General features: G+C 39.8%; 1 protein-coding gene across 4 annotated transcripts in view; it reads left to right on the top strand.

The window, feature by feature from the left end:
* enox1 (ecto-NOX disulfide-thiol exchanger 1) overlaps nucleotides 1-20,436 on the top strand; it is a 126,599-nt gene that overhangs the window by 69,843 nt on the left and 36,320 nt on the right. For 2 of the 4 annotated variants that reach the window (XM_005943437.3, XM_042228957.1), the window contains exons 3-5: nucleotides 10,711-10,859; nucleotides 11,508-11,645; nucleotides 19,307-19,474. In XM_005943437.3, coding sequence (XP_005943499.1) covers nucleotides 10,850-10,859; nucleotides 11,508-11,645; nucleotides 19,307-19,474 — 316 coding nt within the window. In that variant the 5' untranslated portion in view covers nucleotides 10,711-10,849. Of the gene's footprint in view, nucleotides 1-4,844; nucleotides 5,026-10,710; nucleotides 10,860-11,507; nucleotides 11,646-19,306; nucleotides 19,475-20,436 lie in introns of those variants that run through there. The other 2 variants (XM_005943436.3, XM_042228958.1) reach the window with 2 other exon arrangements.

Genomic DNA, 20,436 nt, shown 5'->3' with positions numbered 1-20,436 from the left:
TATCTTTTATGAAAAGCATCTAACTGGTGATATATTTTCAGTTTGGCTGAGCTTCATTGTGGCAGTTTTGACCAGGTCCTTGATCGATGAGGAGTTGCATCGAGAGACAGAGAGGACTAGATTCTAACAGGGGCCCAATCCTCTGGAAGCTTTGGGTAATGTCATATCTTTGTCCCTGTCACTTTCAGGCAGGAAGGGTCTTCCTATTACAGGTATGAAGAGGGAATTTAGCTACAGAGAAACCTTTTTTTGTATCGGAATAATTTTTCCATGAAGTTCTGTGTCTTGCATCTATGCAAGCTCACTGGCTTTTTAAGGGGCTCTCAAATGGCCATGGAGGAATTGCAGTTTTTGGCACTATGTTGGCTAATTTTTTTTTGCATCCAGGAGGTTTCTGCTTGGCTAGAAAAGGTTTATTAATTTCACTAAAAATGCAATGAAGAAAAAAATAAATAAATCGCACCTATATTTTGAGTTAGCACTAATGAATGTTAAAATATCACGAGTCCGAAGGAGCACACAGTTTAAGGCTGTTCAAAGAAACGCAGAGATAAAAGTTGCCATTGTTCTCCTGGATTTAAGCGCTATCTGTCTTCTGTCCTTTAATGTAAATCAGAGTGATTCCAGCATGCTGACTATTAATACATCAGCAACCAACTGTCTCTAAATCACTGTCTCTGTAATGCAAAGCTCTGTTGCTGTACAACAAACTGTTAAAAACTCATCAGGACACCATTAAAAGTGAACATTGATCAAGTGGTAGGCAGGATATATTTGTCATGTGTTATGTTTTCCATTAAAACTGAATCAGTAAGAATATTGTATTGATTTTATATGATGGTGCTAGTAAGTAACATGCTTATTTAGTCACCTGACTGGTGATCTTTAACTATTTGACATTTTCAGTTATGTTTCATTCACAATTTTGTAATTCAACACGTACCTTTGTCTGTAACCACTGCATGACAGCTGCCTTAAGGAACTGTATTTTTAGGCTAGTGTTGCACGCAGCACTGTGCACTGTAACCACAGAAATACAGTGTGTACTGGGATGCGTGGGTGAAGTGAAGCAGGAAGACATGACTCCCTTGACACGAACCCTTCATCTGCTCACTGCTGCAGTCAAATGCAGTGAGTGTGGAGTCATGATGTGAAATAAAACCATTTCAGTTTAAAATTCTTTATTTCACATTTTGAAGCATGTGGAGCTTTACAGGAAATTGTGCTCGGCTCATGCTGAAGGAGACAGTCAGTCTTTTAGTATTTACTATCATTTATCGGTGGTCGGTTGAAAACGGGACATCCTCAGAAACACGGTGGCTTTGAAGATTGAGTGGTTGCAGACTTTCATCGTGGACTGTTGCCATGCTCCATTAATGTGTGGAAGGTCCCAGAGCAGCAACATATTTCTCAACTGCTGATGCTACTTATTTTTGCCTTTTCCTGTAGGCTAATTGTGAGAATGATCGTCTTTGTCCTTAAAGCTGCAGTCAATGCCGGTTTCACCACTAGGGGCAGACGTCTGGCAACACTAACAGGGATTTATACTTCTGTGTTAAAACTATTTTGTAGGTACGTTATAACCACAAACCTTTCCAAAACCCTACACTGTAACCTGGCATGCCTCCCTGGAAATGCAGTCCACAGCCACTGTGATTGGCTACTGTGATTTGTAGTTATACACAGTAGCGGGGAGTGACACAATACCAGTCACCACGTCAGTGTAGGGAATAACAATCATATCCTCAAAGAAAAGGACAAATTAACTTTCAGAACTAAAGTTAACTTCAAACTTGTAGCAGTAGTGGTGGGTATTGTGCAGGCAAGTTCTTTCTAAATTTTTAAAATATACTCTTACTAGCGCATGATGAATGGTCAGTTAATCAGTACTCAGTCACACAGAATACTCAGTAGCATTTGTTTCTAAATGATGACTGAAACAAAAGTAAGGCAAAAAGTTAAACCACAACAAAAAGGAGTGTAAAAGAAGCATTTGAGCGTGGAGTCCTAGAAATTCTGTTACTACTCACTTCATGTTTAAAATCAAAATTTTGAATCCTGTGAGTTTGTCGTTTATTATGAACTATCTTGCAATCATCCTCTATAAAAGCCCAGAGAGTGGGAGTTCTTTAGTATTTTGTAGTTCTTGGATTCATGCTTCACTTTAACTCTCTAGATCTTTTTTTGAAAAAAAAGACTGAAGGATTCAAATTTGGGTTTTTCAAACCAGAGTGCTCTTTATATTGCGTATACTTCTGCACACACATATTTTGATATTCAGGAACGGTCACAGTCCACTCAGAAAAATCCATATCTGGTAAAGTTTGCCTGTACATCATCAACTTTTTATACATTTCTGTCATAAAGTGATCCAGTGAACTATATTATGTTCAGTAAATATGCAAAACTGTGACCATTTAGTAGTTTTACTGCAAAATAAAAATGTGCACACCTGCTCCTTCCCTTTGCCAGAAGCACCAAGGGTTAACTGGCTCTAAATCAGAAACTCACTGTTAAGAATAGCTTTAGTGACTCCAGGAATTTTGCACATCAAAGTTCTTTGCACATTTAACTTTGTTTTACACCAAACTGAACACTCCTTAATGTCCAAATATGAGAATGTGCACATGTGTGATCATTCACACACAGCTCACGGTGGAGCTGTGTGTGAATGATGCTGAGATCAAGTGAGCTCATGAATAATAAACAGGACATGCATTCAACCGTGAATATTTCATGGTGCGTGAAAGTGAGCAGAAATGCATAGCAGTTTGGCGTGGACCTGTCGACTGTCAGAAGAGGGATGCAATGGACGGACAGATACGCAAAAAATAAGAAAGGCAATGAGGGCCGAAGGTTTTGACAGACTTGTAATAGCAATTACAACATTTGGAGATTTTTCAAGGCAAATTCTATGTTAATAAGTTTGGTTTACACTTCATTTTAGCTTCAATGTGCGAACTTCTTTCACATATTCATGACAGACGTGACCAGCAACTCTGTAAGGCTGCTTAGCTAAATGCTAACTTGCTAGCAAGCTAGCAACATCAAAGTGTCTTCAGATCATAGCCGTTGTGATATACAGATGAAATGTAATTGACTTGAATTGATATTAGTTGGTATTATTCACTGTACTCGAGTGGTAGAGCTGGTTTTGTCTGAATCTTTTCTTGTAACATATGTGCTTTAACTCACTAGCAGTCACCCTTTGAGAATACTGTAGCACAAACATATTGCTGTATAATAGATATACAGTCTAGCTGTTCAACTGAAAATGATGTCTGCAGCCATAACAAACTTAAAATAGACTGTTTAGGGCTTAGAGGCATGTACAGAATAAGATTACTTTAAGTACTTCATCCATTTATTGGTGAGAGAGAAAAAAAGAACACTTGAGCCTTCAGGCACCTGAGAAAACATATCAAACATGAGGTAGTTTTCAAGGCTGTGATGGTACATTACATCTCCAAACAGACACATGCTCGCATTCAGCACACAGAAAATTAGACAGATTAGCCAAAGCAGGTCGAGACAAACGAGCAAGCAGCTGAAAAAAGAGACAGTTGCTGTAGACGGTACATGGCTGGAGGTGTTTGCTTCAGTGTAGATTTCAAGTAACTGCCTGCTGTGGCCCATTAAACATGTGATTCTTACCTGGATAAAGAGTGTGTTTGTGTTTGTTTGTTTGTGTGCGTGTGTCTGTGTGTTAGTGTTAAAGTGTTGTGCTGCTCAGAGAAAGCAGAGAGAAGGAGATGATAGCAGCTCTGACTGCCTCTTTGTCAGCTTGGACAGTCTCGGTTGTTGTGTCCTTGGGCAAGACACTTCACCCGTTGCCTACTGGTGGTGGTCAGAGGGCCCGGTGGCGCCAGTGTCCGGCAGCCTCGCCTCTGTCAGTGCGCCCCAGGGTGGCTGTGGCTACGATGTAGCTTGCCATCACCAGTGTGAATGTGTGTATGAATGGGTGGATGACTGGTTGTGTAAAGCGCTTTGGGGTCCTTAGGGACTAGTAAAGCGCTATACAAATACAGGCCATTTCTTTACAGAAGCTCTCCATCAAACAGATGTCTTTGCATCACTGCCACCATCTTGCTCATGCAAACTCAGAAACTCCTTTAAAGCCACCTCAACTTTTTATATCAGCGACTCAGCACATCTCCTAATATTCATTCTTGATTACTATGATTAGCTATTGTTAGGTAAGCTTGTATGTTGTAATTCTTTTACTGGTGAAGCTGTAATCAGTGTTTTGGTAGAGCTCATCTGCAATATGTCGGTTGGCAGATACTGATATCACCATGTGGTTTTTTTTTTGTTGGTTTTTTTTCAAATAGATTGCAGCAATGACTATTGCTTAAAGTATTCTGAGAACTTTGTGCAATACATGTGGTAAAGTTTGCATCATTATTGAACAGACGGTGTTGTTGAGTCTTGCACTGTCTTCACTGTAAGCTGCTGTTTGTAAAATACATATATATTTGTTTCCCTTTTCCAGTGTTGGTTAGTAACGGAATACATGTACCGCCGTTATGTATTTAAAATATAAAATATGAGTAACTGTATTCCGTTACAGTCACCGTTTAAAAAGGTGGTATTTAGAATACAGTTACTTTGTTGAAATAAATGGATTACACTGCGGTATTTTCCTGTTTCATATTGTGGCGGGTCAGGACTGTTTGGGTTTTGTTTGACAGCTACGTTCTGTTGTTCCAGGCGGCAGCGTTACGGTTGCCATGGTTACAGGAGACGCTCTCTCTCTGCGTGTTTCCTGGGTGAGAGAGCGCATTTTTTGTTGTTGTTGTTGTGCTAAGCTAATAGGGAGAATGCTACAGGCATAGCTCTAAACTAAAGAATGTAGCATCATGGGCAGTGTAGTCCGTGCTGCAGGGAGATGTGTCCGTGAACGCGAGGAGGGAGAAAAAGGCGAGTGGAAAAGTACAAGTTGCCATCGAGCAGAAACGGGAGCTGGAAGCATGTAAATATAATAATAACCACTGCAGCCAAGAAGAGTGCCTGACGAGCCCAGTTGTAAGTAAGCTATTAAGACTTGACTGTACACTGTGTTCGCGTTTTCCTCCGAAACAATAAGTTCCGTTGGAGCAGCCTTTCAACGCCTCTTTGTCTCTTGCAAGCAAAGTTGACCCAGACAACAAAGTAAAGCTGTTTTTCGGCTACGAGCCCGACACAGAACCCGCCATATTAGTCAGAGGTCCCTTTACTACGGGTTCGGAGCCGCGGACCTTCAGTAACAGTAATAAATCACAGCAATAGTGGATTCACGTAGTTGTAAAAAGCATGATAACATATTAAGTAATCCAAAGTATTCAGAATACGTTACTCTCATCGAGTAACGTAACGGAATACATTACAGAATACTGTAGCGGGTCAGGGCTGTTCGGGGTTCTGTTTGTACAGTTGTGTTTTGTTTATGTTGCCATGGTGGCGGGTGACGCCCTCTGGCTGCGACAGTGTGTCCTTCCGGGGTCAGAGGGCGCCCTGTGTGTTGTTGTTGCTGTGCTGTTGCCGTGCTGAGCAGTTAGCTAGCGGCATTGTTCTTCTGCAGATGTCAATAAACGGCTGTGTTCCTTGGCTAGCTCACGGGAAGCAAGACCAAACGATACTTCCGTCTCCTCCTTGTCTGAGCTCGCCACAATACATTTTAGGGCATGTATTCTGTAATCTGTAATGGAATACATTTTAAAAGTAACCTTCCCAACACTGCCCTTTTCATTGTAACTCTAACCAACTATACATGCCGTAATCTCTCCTGATATGTCAACATTGAGACTGCAAAAAATTAAATGCCTTTCTGAATAAAGCAACAATGTAAAAATGCTTTCAGCAGACAATGACTGCCCTGGCTTAAATGTAAAATAACCAATGACAACTAAGCCTTATAAAACTGTATATTTTTAGAAGATAGGAAACATAGGGCAACTCTCTCTGTAGAAGACCATGTTACATTGGAATGGTATTCATTCAAAGACAATATCTGATGATGTTAGTATGTACAGGCATGCTAAAAAGGAAGTACTAAAACCGAGTAAACAATGTAATTCAACAGCTTGCAGAAACACTTTTAGGAGTAACTTCAAGTTGCTTGAAGTGCTTGTTTTCTAATTCGATCAGTTTCTCACATTATTGCAGAGGAATTTTGGCCCACTCTTCTCAACAGTGTTGATTCAGTTCATTGAGGTTTGTAAGCATTTGTTTATGTGCAACCCTCTTATAGTCCTACTAGAATATTTTTGTTGGGTGTTGTTGAGCTTCAGATCATTGTCCTGTTTGGCCAAGCTGTATCTGTCAGACAGACAGTCTTACATTTGACTTTAGAATAATTTGTTATACAGAGGAGTACATGGGTGACTTTTTGACTGCAAGGTACAGATGTCCTGTAGCTGCAAAACAAACCTAAAGCTTGACAATGTGTATGAAATGTTTGTGCTGAGATGCTGACTTTGGTTTTTGCCAAACGTGGTGCTGTGCATTACGGCCAAACATCTGGCCACTTTGGTCATGTCTGTTCTTCCAAACAAATCATGCTTGTTCAGTCTTTTTTAATTGTATAAAACTTTTTTAAAAAGTTACAACTTTAACATTTAACTTGCTAACTGAGACCTGTAGAGCCTGATGTGTAGTTCTTGGGTTGAATTTGCTTGGAAGATTGGTCTTATATAACTTCCACTTGTCAACAACTTTAAATGATGGACTTCAAATTGTTTGGAATTAGCCTTATAACTCTTCTCAGACTGATTGGCAGCAAAGTTTTTCTCTTTAAGTCTTTGCTTTGTATCTCCTACATACGATTGTGTTGAAAAAACCTGAACTCCAGACCAGCAAACCCCTGCTTTTATAGAGTGCTTAATACTTTTTCATAGACTGCTTCTGTACTTTAGCTTAATTTTGATGTGTCACATATTGTTGTTCATCTGAGGCTGTATTTTTCATAATTTAAAACCTGCTAAGGAACAGAGTTTCTTTTTGCCATAACTGTAAATGTGTTTTCCTTCATCCCCACTTTTCAAGCCTCTCTGGAACAAAAAAATAGTTTTATTCAGGTAAGCTTGAGATCTGGATCCAATCCAATCCACAACTTTACTGATTTGGCTCATTTTCACTGCTACCATTGCATCTCTTTCAGAGAAAAAGCTATAAAAGCGATTGTGAACTACCTGCTGAGCAGCAAACCAAAGTCATTAGGATCTGGAGATTGTTAATATCACACACAGTGTTGTGTCAGTCAACCTTGTGGATGTCGTTACTATTCTTTTGTGTGATTTGAAATTTTATTGACTTTTATTGACACGTTTAAACGTAACTTCTGTTGGCTTCATAAATTATATGCAGCATTTAAACACATGTAAGTCTAATTTGTGACAAACTGTGTAGCATAAGCAGTGCAGTATCACATTACAAGAGTCTGTTATACAGTGACGCAGTCTGCTGGTGGTGCTGGAGACAAGGCCGTCTTCGGAGCCAAACTGCTATTGTGCTAAGTGCCTTTTTTATGCAAGATAAATCATTCTTAAACTTGTGAACTTCCTGTGATGCTGCAGCGAAGCAGCCTCCTCAGCCTGTCAAAAGCCTTTGCTTCATCCACAATCCCCCCGCCGTATCGCCGGGGACCTAATTCTGCCTGCAGGATGTGTGTGTGCTTAGGTTTGCCTGTCTTTGTGAGGACATTTTTCTCAGGTCCTCATTCCTTTATCAGGCTCTTTCAAGGTTAAGATGTGGTTTCAGGGATCAGTTCGGGGTCTAGGTTAAAGGTTTGTCTCTTTGGAAATGACTGTGCATCTTTGTGCTCTGATATGTGAGAATCATCCATCTTCATTTACTTTAAACACGTGTCCTATATGCTCTACACATGTAAATCTTCAGTGCGGCGGTATTTGATTGGCTGCCTCCTCAGTGCTGAGACTGTGCCAGTGACACAAACAAAACCAATCTGTTCTGATGAGGCCTTCAGCAAAGGCAAACATTTTCACTGAAACTGCAAATATTGTCCAATCATCACATTTATAATTAAGATTTATGACTGCAGTGAGAAAAGTGTACATTTTGGAATTTAACTTTCAGCCTCCCTAAACCGCACGTCGTAGTGTGCGGTCATTAATGAAAAGTCATCGATATGATTGTGTCTCAATTAAAGCAGGATGTGTTGCGGGGCTCAGCTGGTTTCCTGGTGTCAGATGTGAATAATGGTGATTACTGCAGAGCAGAGTGGGCTGACAGAGAGAGTGAGGGCAACGTGTTCAGCATGTCAAACACTTTGAATCCTACATCAAAGATACAGTCTACTCCTGACAAATGCAGCTTCGAGATAGGACGACCTTTTATAGTCCTCTAAAGACACATACCCTTTTTTTCAACATATTTATAGAAACCATCATTCTTGTTGTTGGGTGATTTAAACATTACCTGCTTAATGAGTCCAAAGCACATGTGGGTCATTTTTCACATGTGTCAGTAATAATTACAGCCAGAAGGACCTTCTTTTCCCTCTATTGACTGCTGCTCTAATAATTTAAACACCAGCTCAGTGTAAAATGTGAAAAACCGAGGAAATGGAAATCTTTCTGCTGTTCTGACAGATGGAAACATGCCAGCACCAACATATAGGTCATTAATTAACCCACCAAAGATGAGCCTCAGCAGAGTCAGACCTCATTAAAGCACATCTAATATGCCACTGGAGTGCCACTAACTCTGGTTGCTGTTGTACACAAAAACACAAAATGTAAATAAAAGATGGAAGTAGCCCATTTGGAAGTTTCCTTACATTTGGCATTTTGTCCATTGCCATCTTTATATGTTGAAACTGGACGTAAGCAAGGAGTTGATCTGGCTGAAAGTCGACTAGTCAGTGATGAAGCAATGGCATAAAGTGCATCCTGCTTTAGAATCTATTTTACTCTAAATGGATCTTGAATTTACTAAATGAATGCCATGGTGTGTTCAGGAAGACTTTAAAATATCAACTGAAACTCTAAACTCTTTACAAATTTGTTTTCTAATGTCATTAATCATTGAACAATGAAGTCATACAAATATATAATTTCAAAACTACTTCCTGGTTGTTTAAGGCACTTCCTACTTGACTTTTCAGATCTGAAGGTTAGGTCTATCTGAATTATCTCTGGTTTACCTTAACACTGACAAGAAAAAAAGCAAACTTGTTTTAAAGTCTTTCCCTTTATAAATTTAAATGTAGTTTATTTGCTTTCTGTTTCTTTTTCTGTTTGTCCAGATAAAATGACATCCCCAATAATGAGTCAAATTACCAAGAACCAAAATGTTGCTCCGCACTTCCCCTGTGACACTAATTGGACCAGTGGAGGCTAGTTAGCATTGCTTGCTAACCTTCCCTTCCTCAGTGGCAGTGCATACTGGGGTCTCCAGCCATCAGTGACCCATAGCATAGTAAATTAGTAAAGAAAATAGCTGGCTGGTCCTTCGAGATCAAAATGTAATTTTCTTGAGTGTTCTATTTAAATGGCAGAATAATTAGGTTACATGAATCAATAGAGTGCCATAAGCAGAGGCAAAATGCATTGATACACATTAAAAACACAGCTTATAGCTGTACCACCCTGAGCACACCCATCCCGTCTGATCTCAGAAGCTAAGGAGGGTCAGTCCCGCTTAGTATTTGGATGGGAGACCGCCTGGGAACACCAGGTACTGTAAGCTTGGGGTGGCTGTAGAGCAGGTCATCTGCTAATTGGAGAGTTTATGGTTTGATCCTTGGCTGCTCCAGTCTTTGGCAAAATACTAACTCCAACTTGGTCTTTGATGCTTCTGTCATAGAGTGAATGTTATATTGAAAGCACTTAAGCATAGAAAAATGCTGACGTGAGTGATGCAAGTTGTATAAAGTGTATTGAGTACTCCAGCAGAGTAGAAAAGCACTATGTAAGAATCCATTTACCGTTCAAAACCCAAACATTTCAACCAAGAGCTAAAACTTTAAATTCTATACATATACGTTATGCAGTAAATGCAGCAAAGGGGGAAAATGTAAACTGCAACACATCGTCTTTGGATTATGTCTGCACAAAACCTCACTGCATCCTGGCTTATAGTTGTTGATATAGCTCAATGTGGACCAAAGTGGTGGGTTGACTGAAATTTATACTGAATAAGAAAAGCATAATTATAGAAACGGTCACAGTGGGTGTCAAGACACAGGAACAATGGTGCTGTTGTTGCTTTGCATGATTCCTGCTTGTAATTGGTATGGATGCAGCTGAAAAACCGGCCTGTCACACAGAAATGTGGGATTTGTTCAGCGTCACCGAGCGCTGTCAGTTTGTTCCTCTGATGTTCTCCGTGTGGCGTCGACAGCTCGGCTCAGCGCAGGGGTGGGAAACTGTTAATGAGCGAGATGCCGGCCCACTAACAACACACATAAAGTGTGTGTCTGTGTGCGTATTAACCAGCGAGAGAGGAGTTCATATCGCAGTTCTGTGTGTTTTCTAAGATTAGAAACTGCTGCTTAAGTGTCAGTATATGTGTGTGTACGTGTGTGTGTGCTTTAAGCTTCTTTTCTTGGTAGAAAGTCAGCTGGGATTGGAGCATTTCTTCCTAATTGCCTAAAGATTTCTCTGCTCTTGCATCAACTTCTGGCTTAGTGATTCATTTCCAGTCTCAAGGATTTTTTTTGGACTTTGCCATGTTTCAAAGTCCTTAACTTCCTTTTTTTTTGTATTCCAGAGGTGGACTGTGACTGTGGCTTGGAGTGGATGGGCCCCTGTGTTCTCCCAGCTAATAATCCATCCCTCCATCTTACCGTCAGCCGGAGGAAAGATCTGATGACAGGACTGCAGAGAGTGGAGAGAAAAGACCCCCTGCTATGGCCAGTGGTACATATTGAATTTACTGTACTTTCTGAAGATAGGCCAACTTTGTTAGGCCATGTTTTTCTTCTGTGTGTGTGTTTTTTCCTTTTTTTGCAAGAAAGGAGAGGAAAAACTTTGCCAGGATTCTGTTGGGAAAGTTTCCCAGAGATAGCATAAATCCACGTGGAAGACAGTCCTCCTTGTTGAAGCCTTTTCTCCACATTTGTATGCCTGATCTGTCAGTTACAGGGGATTGAAAGTATCAAAATAACTTTCTCTGACCATTTCTGAGTTCATCTTCTGTGACAGCAATACTCGGCTGTTTGACATATTTTGTCCCCGGTTGTGCTCTGCAGTCTCCTTTTGTTATCGTGAATGGATCTATTTTCTGCAGCAGAATTTATCACAGGAGCCTTCAGAAACTCCTGCAGCTAAAAGTGTGTCGGCTGATTCTGAAAGACTCGTTATAAAACACTTGTGAGCTTGGCTTAATACATCGCTTTCTGTACAAGACACAGTCACACTGGTAGCTTATTGAAAAGCAATATCGAATTTTGTAATACGAGCCGTCCCCACACTTTTTAAAACCCTTTCTCAGAAAATATTACCTTCTCATTTAATGCAGTTTCATCCTGTATTGCATTCAATGTGTTTTGCTTGTCTCTGCTACAGCAGCTGATGGTGTAGGCAACCTGGGTGCTGAGCAGAACCACATTAGTGTTCCTGTCGCTGATCATGGAGCCTGGGCCACGGCCATGAACAACCTGGGCATCATGCCCATGGGCATCAGCGGGCAGCAGCTGGTTTCAGGTACCTTCTACTCTCAACTTTACAAAATTTATTTCACTGGAAACCATCGATGGTTAATTATATTGAATATTTTTGTTGTATGCAAACTTTTTATTTGACTTAAGGATCAATGAAAGGATTACACCCTAGCAATTATCATCATCTTTATTACCCTTTATCCAGCCCATCATCATCATATATATATATATATATCCCAAGCTGATCCCAAGGATGGATATGAAGGTTGATTTAGGAATATTTTAAAGGGCTGGTTCTGTTTATTCAGAATCATATCCTTACCCTACAGACTTCCACTCTACATTGTCCAACTTGTGTTACTAAGGTTTCACCAATGAATTTTTTTGTCACACTGGTGATTGATTCTGTTCTGACACCCAGGTTCACAACATTTTCTGAACTGTTTAGATTACCAATAATTAAAAGTTCTTGGCTCATTTGTCTCATTCATTCAAAACAATTACTTCAAGTACAATCATGGAAATAAGGAAGCATGTTCTCATTTTAGCAGAATTTTAGCAGTGCAGCTCAGTGTTTTAACCCTATCACCTCTTATGTGAGAAAAAAACAACAGGTGGCCTGTTAACTAGCAGCACGTTCGTGGTGCGAAAACCTCGAGGATGGAGTTAAGTGGATTTTTTAAAAAGAGAGTAATTATATAAACACCTGTGAAATATCAGAAGTCGTCGTATTCACTCTGTAAATATCATGGATATGTGACAGATGTTAAGTAAGGTGAATAAACTTATATGCTGCTCGATCATTTCTGGATCCAGGCCCTGTTTGTCCAATGAATGCATTGGTTTGTATTTGATTGTCTCAGTTTCAGAAGCTCTCAGCAACCATAAATCTGTGGATATGTATATTACAGGTCTTCATGTAGAAGGTACAAGGGCTGTATTGCTTCAGTTATTACCACTTAATGTTACCTAAAGAGACTCTCAAATTCTCCAGATGGAAATAAAATCACTCACCACACGAGGTAATGTTATGGTCCCACCACTTCCACCAGCCTGTTATCTGGGCCCTGAGAAACAGACTGAACAGTGAGAAAAATTGGAGAAGTGAGTTTTGCATATCTGGTGCTGACTGGAAACAACATGAAAGTCAGGTTGATGTGAGGCAGTGGAAAAGAATCAATATGTTTTGATTAATGAGCAAAATCAAAAAGAGTTGAGAGAGTTGTTCTCTGGATACATCAAAATTACTGACCATGCCCTTCCATCACTAAACATTTACTGCACCTCTTTAGTAAATCCCACGTTCTCCTGTGCTTAGAGAAAGTTTTGCACTCATACAAGCTGTTAGTACATCCTGTCCTTGCCGTCTTATTTCTTGGTAAAAGTAAAAACCTAGGTGTATCATTGAACTTTTTTTATTCAAGCCTGTGTGTCCTGTGTTTGATTGTAACCTGGGGCTCAGAAATATCACTGAATCCGTGTGAATCAGTCCAAAACAAGAAAAACAGGGTGTGCACAAATGTGCACCATAGTTGGCTACAGAGGGGGACACGGGATGGGAACCATGTGAGGATTGTTGGAAGACCTGCGGTTCAGCGATGGAACTGGTTACTTGATAGGGAGAAAAGCAACCTGAAACGAATTTAGTCATTATTATTTATTTATTCTGGATGAAGCAGTTAGTTGGACCTGACCTGAACACATGTGCAAACATCTATCTTTTTTTGGTTTGTTTTGTTTTGACTAAATCAATGATGCATACATTTAGCATGAGGACACAATGACATTGAGAATGATGTCATATAATAACCTGCTACCCCAACAAACCCACCGAGCATGTCAGAACGATAGGATGTTTTTCTAGTATTTCATCCTTTGTGAAATTCTCTTTCACTTGCTTTAAAAACAATTTTTGGCTTTTATTTAATCTGAAGAAATTTTTGGAAAATACTTGTATTTATTTCTGTTTCAGTAACATATCTAAAACTTAAATGTAACTTCCTGACTGCTTTTATCACTTCTCAGCCAACACTAAATGTACCAGCCAGCACTGCTCTGCAGCCTTTCTTTGCTCTCCTATTAATTATCCCCCAACAGATTCTTCCTGTGAATCTTTGGAGCGTTCCTGGACCACAAAGCAGATATTAATCATTATGAACGCTGGACATTTTCTTATAATCTGTGTGTTGTTATAAGAACAGAGTGCTTCTTGCATCAGCAGGCAGAAATTTTCCAGATATATCAAACTGTGACACTTTGCTAAAGAGGGCAGGGCTGGAAAAAGCATTCGTCTCAATATAAACTGAAACATCTGGACATAATAAATACTGCTGTTTTGTTCTTTCTTTTTTTTCTTCTTTTTTCATATGTAAACCATATACCTCAAAAAGTGCCTGGTGGACTACGAAGTGTAACCAGTGAAATATATGCAAGGCCACAACTAAAAACTGAGCTTTCTGTGTCCCTCAGCAGGGTGTACAGTGTGGCTGTGCTCCAGACTAACCGCTCTCACTTGTTATTTCAACTAAAACTACACTAAGTTCTGTGTCTAGCTGCTCTGCTTCGGTTTCTCTTTCTCTGGGCTTAATTTCACCTCAGGATCTATTTACGAAATTGTCTTTCTGAGACGTGGGGATTTGTCTGAGCTTTATGGTCGCATGTGTGTTACCATTTAAGTCGTTGTATAAGTGCTGCATTGTGGGGCTTTAATATGTGAGCATGTGGGGAGATTTGTTGAGTTGTTGGTTGTGTGTGTGTGTTAAGTCCAGAATAATTGAATGCATGGATTTAACTGAGTGAAGCCACAATGAGGAGAGAGGAGCTGTTGTAGGGAAGGACAAACAGCATCGTAGCAACCAAATTCCTCTGGATCCGAGTGGAAATATTAAAATGATGACATGCTCTTTCACTCTGATGATGTGATGAGACTACACCTCTGGCAACATCTGCAGCTCTCTTCCCTTGTTAAACTACAGGGAGGGAGGGAACGTTTAGGTAATGAAAGGCGGACAGAAAAAAAAGACGGATGAGTGGATCAGATATGTGTCTTTTGAAGGGTCATACCACAGAAACATGTGTTTCTGCTTTCATACATTTCTAGGAGACAGTTATTAATTTTTTAAAGTGGTGCTGATAGTATTCAGAGACTTTATTTAAAGTAATAAAATAGTATGTCTGTGTGGATCTGAGTTTACTTTGTGTTTTATTGTGAAGTTTAGTTCCTCATGTGGCTCCCCTTTGTTCTTTTTCCCACACATCTCTGCCTCATTTCAGTTCATCTTGTGCCCTTTTATCTCTCTTTGGTGCGTATGTTTCATCTGTGTTCTCTCAGTCTGCTTTGGTGATTTCTTGATAGTAGTTTGGATTTTTGCAGGTTGTTTGTTTGACCCTATATAAAAAGACCACTGCAGGACAAAGCACATGGAGCCTGTGACATCACATAAGTGGACCTGATGAATTTAGAGAAGACTTAAAGATTGCTGGGCCCAGTGCAGCTGGTGGGCGAACCAAATTTCCTGCTGTGTATTTGAGCAGCTTAAACCAAGAATTATTTATAAATTAGTTTGGACTTAACTTGAGTTACAGTTACAGTGAGAATCAACAGAAGCAATGCCTGAAACAAAAGTCAATGGCCATTGATGCTGCATCATTTCACACTTTGTGTTATCTGTACAAAATAAACAGAATCCTGTAAGAACCTGATGCCCTCTCGTCGTCTTGTCTCCTTATACGCCTACAGTGTCACAATGCAACATTAAGCAAAAGGTGCAAAGGCCAATCTCCAAGACTAAAAATAAAGCAGGTAAACTTTCCTAACTGCAGCTTCTGTCCTTCTGTGTTATAAGAAGCAAACTTTAATGTTAATCCTGCTAACCCTAGCTATTGCACAGATGTAATGCAGTTAAAAAAGTCCAGAATCTAAAAAGTATATATATTTAAGTTTATTACAAGTACCAACACTTTGAACTAATATGCAGAGTCATTTGTTATGATATTGTAAAGTATTGGAAACATGTGTGAAACCTGGACCCATTTGTTAAGGGCTAAAAACGAGGCCATGTAGGTCAGAGCTCCAGTGTGATTTGTGTTAAGATTACAATTAGGATACATTTAAATGCTCACTTTTCATTGTATGGGTGTGTCGTGACTGATGAGCTCTCACCTTGATGTTAATCACAGCCAGATGTTTCGCAGCACGGTCAATGCTACGCGTTTCTGTCAGTGGTTCCAGTGTATAGTACTAAATAAGCACAGTTAAAGGCACGATCACTGTTTTTCTACTGTCAGGAGCTGTGTTTTTAGTTCGAGGCACAGGTTTTAATATTTTTCATTTATTTGTGTGTGTGTGTGTGTGTGTGTGTGTGTGTGTGTGTGTGTGTGTGTGTGTGTGTGTGTTTCTTCCTTATATTCCTTCCTCTGTTTCTGAGTCTGGCAGTCGCAGCAGAGCTCTCAGCCAGAGAAATGAACCTGGCTTGAATCACTTTGGCTCCTGGAGGAAAAGCTATGAACAAAACCAGCCTTTTGTGATTATGATGAATGTGTGGCAAGGAGATGTGTAATTTACCTGTCGAGGGTATCGCAGATGCCGTTTTAATGAGTTTTCCTAAGACCTGAAGAATCTCTGAATGCATCTTGGCTCTATGTGGTCAGATTAATGGAGGATTATCTCTCAAGTGTTTTTTTCTTTCTTTTTATAAGCCTCAAGATGTGTAATAAAGAGTACATGAAGCATTTTTCTCTTTGCTAAACAAAATGTGTTTTACCCTGCAGCACTCGGTGTGATCTAATGCTGAGTACAAATTAGTATATGTCTGGAATTATTAGCATTGTGCTGACCAAAGATTACCAGCATAAAGGCCATTTTTCTCCAAGAAATACTTTTATGAGGCTTGTGGAGGGTTTATCTAATAATCAATCAAATGTATTATTTATTGAAGGATGTGAAGCACCAGGCCACATCACTCCCTTTGTGCAAATCTCAGCTTGAGCTCAGCAGCGTGGGGACTGACAAAATCTAAGGAGTAGTATTCATCTTCTGGAATGCTCTCCAAAACTGTCCTCATCCTTCCAAAGTCTAAATCTTTGTCAGTTCCATATGTAACACACCCATCCTCATGAATATCTGCTGCAGGCTGATGGCCCTATAACAAGATATTTCAACCTGCATTTGGGAGACAGACACTCTCTCTACTTTTAAGATTAGGTGTAAAACTTTCCTTTTTGCTCCCTACAACAGCTCCTCTCTCCACACTGTGTATTTCATCCCGTCTTCCTCCCCTCACCCCCAACCGGTCATGGCAGACGGGCGCCCCTCTCTGAGCCTGGTTCTTATCTTGACTGTTGTTGTGATTTGGTGCTATATAAAATGTTTTAATTGAAATTCATCAAAAGACCTTTATCTACTTGTGAAAGGAAAGAAAAAAAGTCTAAAACAAATGAATACGAGCATCACTTACCTTATCTGAGAGGCACAAAATATTTGATGAATATATATCATCTAACATTTTAGCATCTAATCAATCCTCTGTCATCTTGGTCATTTGGAGGCAGAAGTGACGAGCCGGTGGAGTGTAAAGTTATCGGCTAACACTTGCAAACTGAAGTAGTTGCCTTCATATATGGTATAGATGCAAAGAGGCAGATATGTAATAAATAGTGTTGACTAACATACAAATGAGTTGGCTACTGTAAGGAAGGACAAAAATGGAGATGCTTCATTGCTGCCCTAACTTATGAAAATGACTTGTCAAAAGCATAACTTTTGGCTGGGTGCAATTAACCACAGGTAAGCTCTCAACTAGCAGAGGTGAAGCCTCAAATAGCACCTGGGTATGGTCACCTGGCATCCATCTCTTGGGAGCGAGATGCTTTTCAGCAACCACAGGTTTTGGCACATTTGTTTTAAGGGATTTGCAATGCCTATGAGGAAAGAAATGTGAGCGGTTTGAGAATACCATTGGTAATTTTATATTTTTCTCTTTATCCCAAGCTAACTGAAGCGCCTCACTTCCTGTGCTTCCTATGAGCTGCTGATTGTTTCCAACGAAGGCTTGCAGTGTGCTGAATGTTCAGACCGGCAGGAGTAAAAGCCTTCGCACTAAATCACTGGTGCATTCTATCAATCCTCTGTACAAAGCAGGAAAAAAAGAAACGTTTATTTTTATTGAATTTCTGTAAGGGACGTTTGTCCTTTCCAAGTGTGACAGCTTCCCTCGCCTGTAATCTGAATCACTTTATTTTCTGTGGTGTTGTGGCTGTGTGGGCAGCGGTGGGGTGGTGGGGGTGATTTTCTGCTGACGGTTTGTTCCTCCCGCTCCCTTGTTATTGCAGTGTTGAAGATAGGAACATGCAATGCTGCTCCGCCCTCCTCCAACCTGCCTGTTCTATTTTCACCCAGACAGCTGAAGCATTGCTCCTGTCGCCTCTGTCCTCTCACTGTTTATCTTCCCCCTTCTTCCTCACTTTCTCTTTGTCCTAGAGAACAGAGATTTTCTTCTTCCCTCTCTCTCTCCTCTCCTCCCTTGCGCTTTTCCCATTAGTACACTCGAGATGATATTTTCTTGTCCTTTTCCAAGGATCCAGTCCCCAGTTTTTCTTTTATCTCTTATCTAGGGAGTGATCGTTTATACTTCCTTTTTCTTTTTTAACTAATTTCCTTTTCTCTTCTGCATATGCGGTTGATGTTGTATATACGAGCTCTTGTTATGACCACTAATCGGGTTTTAACGGTAACAACCTTCCAGCCATCTAAGTCCCAGAGTCCTAATGAATTCAACAATAGTCAAAGGAGCTTGGAAAGAAAGCAACAGTCACACATGACCTGGATAACTAAGAACCTACACAGAAACCTCAACAATAGCAGTTTTATTGGTTCTTCAACAGGATTTAAAAATGTTAAAGTGCAATTATAACCCAATAATGCTTTTGTTTTCTCCTCTCACAAAAATGGGTTATTGTCCAATTTAGCTCACTTTCCTCTATAAATATGCCCTGTTTCTCTATAAATAAACCATCCACTGGTTTAATAACGGCCCTTAAATATACCAACTCTTGGTACTGAATAAACCATTCCCCTGAATAGTTTGGCGGTGCCAATGATGGTAACTATGAGCGTTTGAAAAGGGAATTTATTCATGTGGAAACTCCAGTTCAGGACCAACTTGTGAGGCAGTCACTGAGGTGTAAGTGAAGCATTGCAAATGTACAACAGCGGCATCACAATACCCATATATTCATAATAATAACAGTGATATTTAAAAATAAAGCACAATAATATAAAGTCAAATGTGTCTTCTTCACACATTTAGACTTTTCAATATTTTCCTATTTAGACCTTGGATGGTCTAAATAGGAAAATATTTTTGCTATTTGCCAATTACAGTGACAGAGAATTTCCTCTGGGGAGGATTGCTAACAAAAGTTGCTGAAATGTGTCTTTCACAGAGACAAATGTAAACGTTGTGATGATGCTAGAACAAGTCACTGAATTTAACCTCTGCTCACCGTGAATGTCTTTACAAAACATTACATCATTCCATTCATTGGATAGATGTTATATCTCTCACCAACCAGCAGACACACCATCCCTAGAGACATGGCGCTAGCATGACTGAAATCAGACTATATCATTCTTTACGTACTGGAAAAGAAAGTATGAAAAATTGTGTTTTTTGTTGTGTAATCTGTTGTTATTCTGTCATGCAGATTCTCTGTGTATCCAGAGATTCGACCCTGGGCTGGGACTCATTGCACCCATAAACCCCATGATAGCAGGAATCAGCTTGGTCCCCCCTCCACCCGTTCCCCCTGACATGCCCGTCATCAAGGAGATCATCCACTGCAAGAGCTGCACTCTCTTCCCTCAGAACCCTAGTAAGACTGTACTTTAATGTAGAACCGATAAACTTTACTTGAAACCTTTTAGGGGTGTGACTTTTGCAGTTAAGGTAGACAGCAATATCAGGCTAGTAAAAGTAAACTGATTAGCTTAAAGGTACAGTCAGTAATGTTTATATACTTATTTAATAGAAAAAAGTCCAGAAGTTGTCTCCTTCAACAAAGAAGCAAAAACGTGAAAGAGGCAATGCAACAAGCATTTTTGAATTCTCTTCCTCCTCATCTCAAGCTCCATCTTTTATATAATGATAATAATGAGCTGGCTAAACAAAAACAGCTGTTTATAACACTTTGCCAGCTAATGTTACACTTGAGTGTCCAAAGAAATGACGCTTTCCCTCTCATAAACCGTTTGATTACATTCTCAGACCATATGAGAGTTTATTCGCTACGTGTCCAAGTCCAATAACGTTAGCTCGACTTCAAAGAAAGTTTCACTAATGCCGACTGACAGCAGTTAACACTGTCAAAAACAGCAGAGCTTACCAACAGAAAAGTTTCGGATATCCTCAACAACTCACCTCAGTATCACTGTATCCAGAAAAATATGCATTGACACGTATTGACAGCTGAGGTAAACAGCAGGCTGAGAGCCTACACTAAACAACAGATGAAAGGCAACCAGAGTTGTTTGTCCTACAGCAGCCAACATAGTTAGAATTATGTAGCAGAATTTGAAGTGGTTAAAAAACTGAATTCAGTTGACTGCAGTCTGCTCATATCTAGTGGTGAGACTTTACAGGCTGTAACTTAGGTAATTAGCATAAATGTGAGATGGAATCTATTTTAATATTAGATGTTATTATTTAAATTTTGGTGTTTTTTTTTTTTTTTAATTGCTCAAACTTGACATAAAAGTCAATACTTTTCCTCTTTAAACTGCAGTGTAGCAGGAGAGCTGTGGATGATTTGGCCATATAATCATGTAACCGGTCCTT

The sequence above is a fragment of the Haplochromis burtoni genome, unplaced genomic scaffold (assembly GCF_018398535.1).
Source record: "Haplochromis burtoni strain Fernald_Lab_line unplaced genomic scaffold, NCSU_Asbu1 Contig_370, whole genome shotgun sequence".
In the NCBI taxonomy this organism is placed as follows: domain Eukaryota; kingdom Metazoa; phylum Chordata; class Actinopteri; order Cichliformes; family Cichlidae; genus Haplochromis; species Haplochromis burtoni.
Note: the sequence above shows the minus strand (reverse complement) of the source record. Positions and strands in the feature narration are given on the sequence as shown.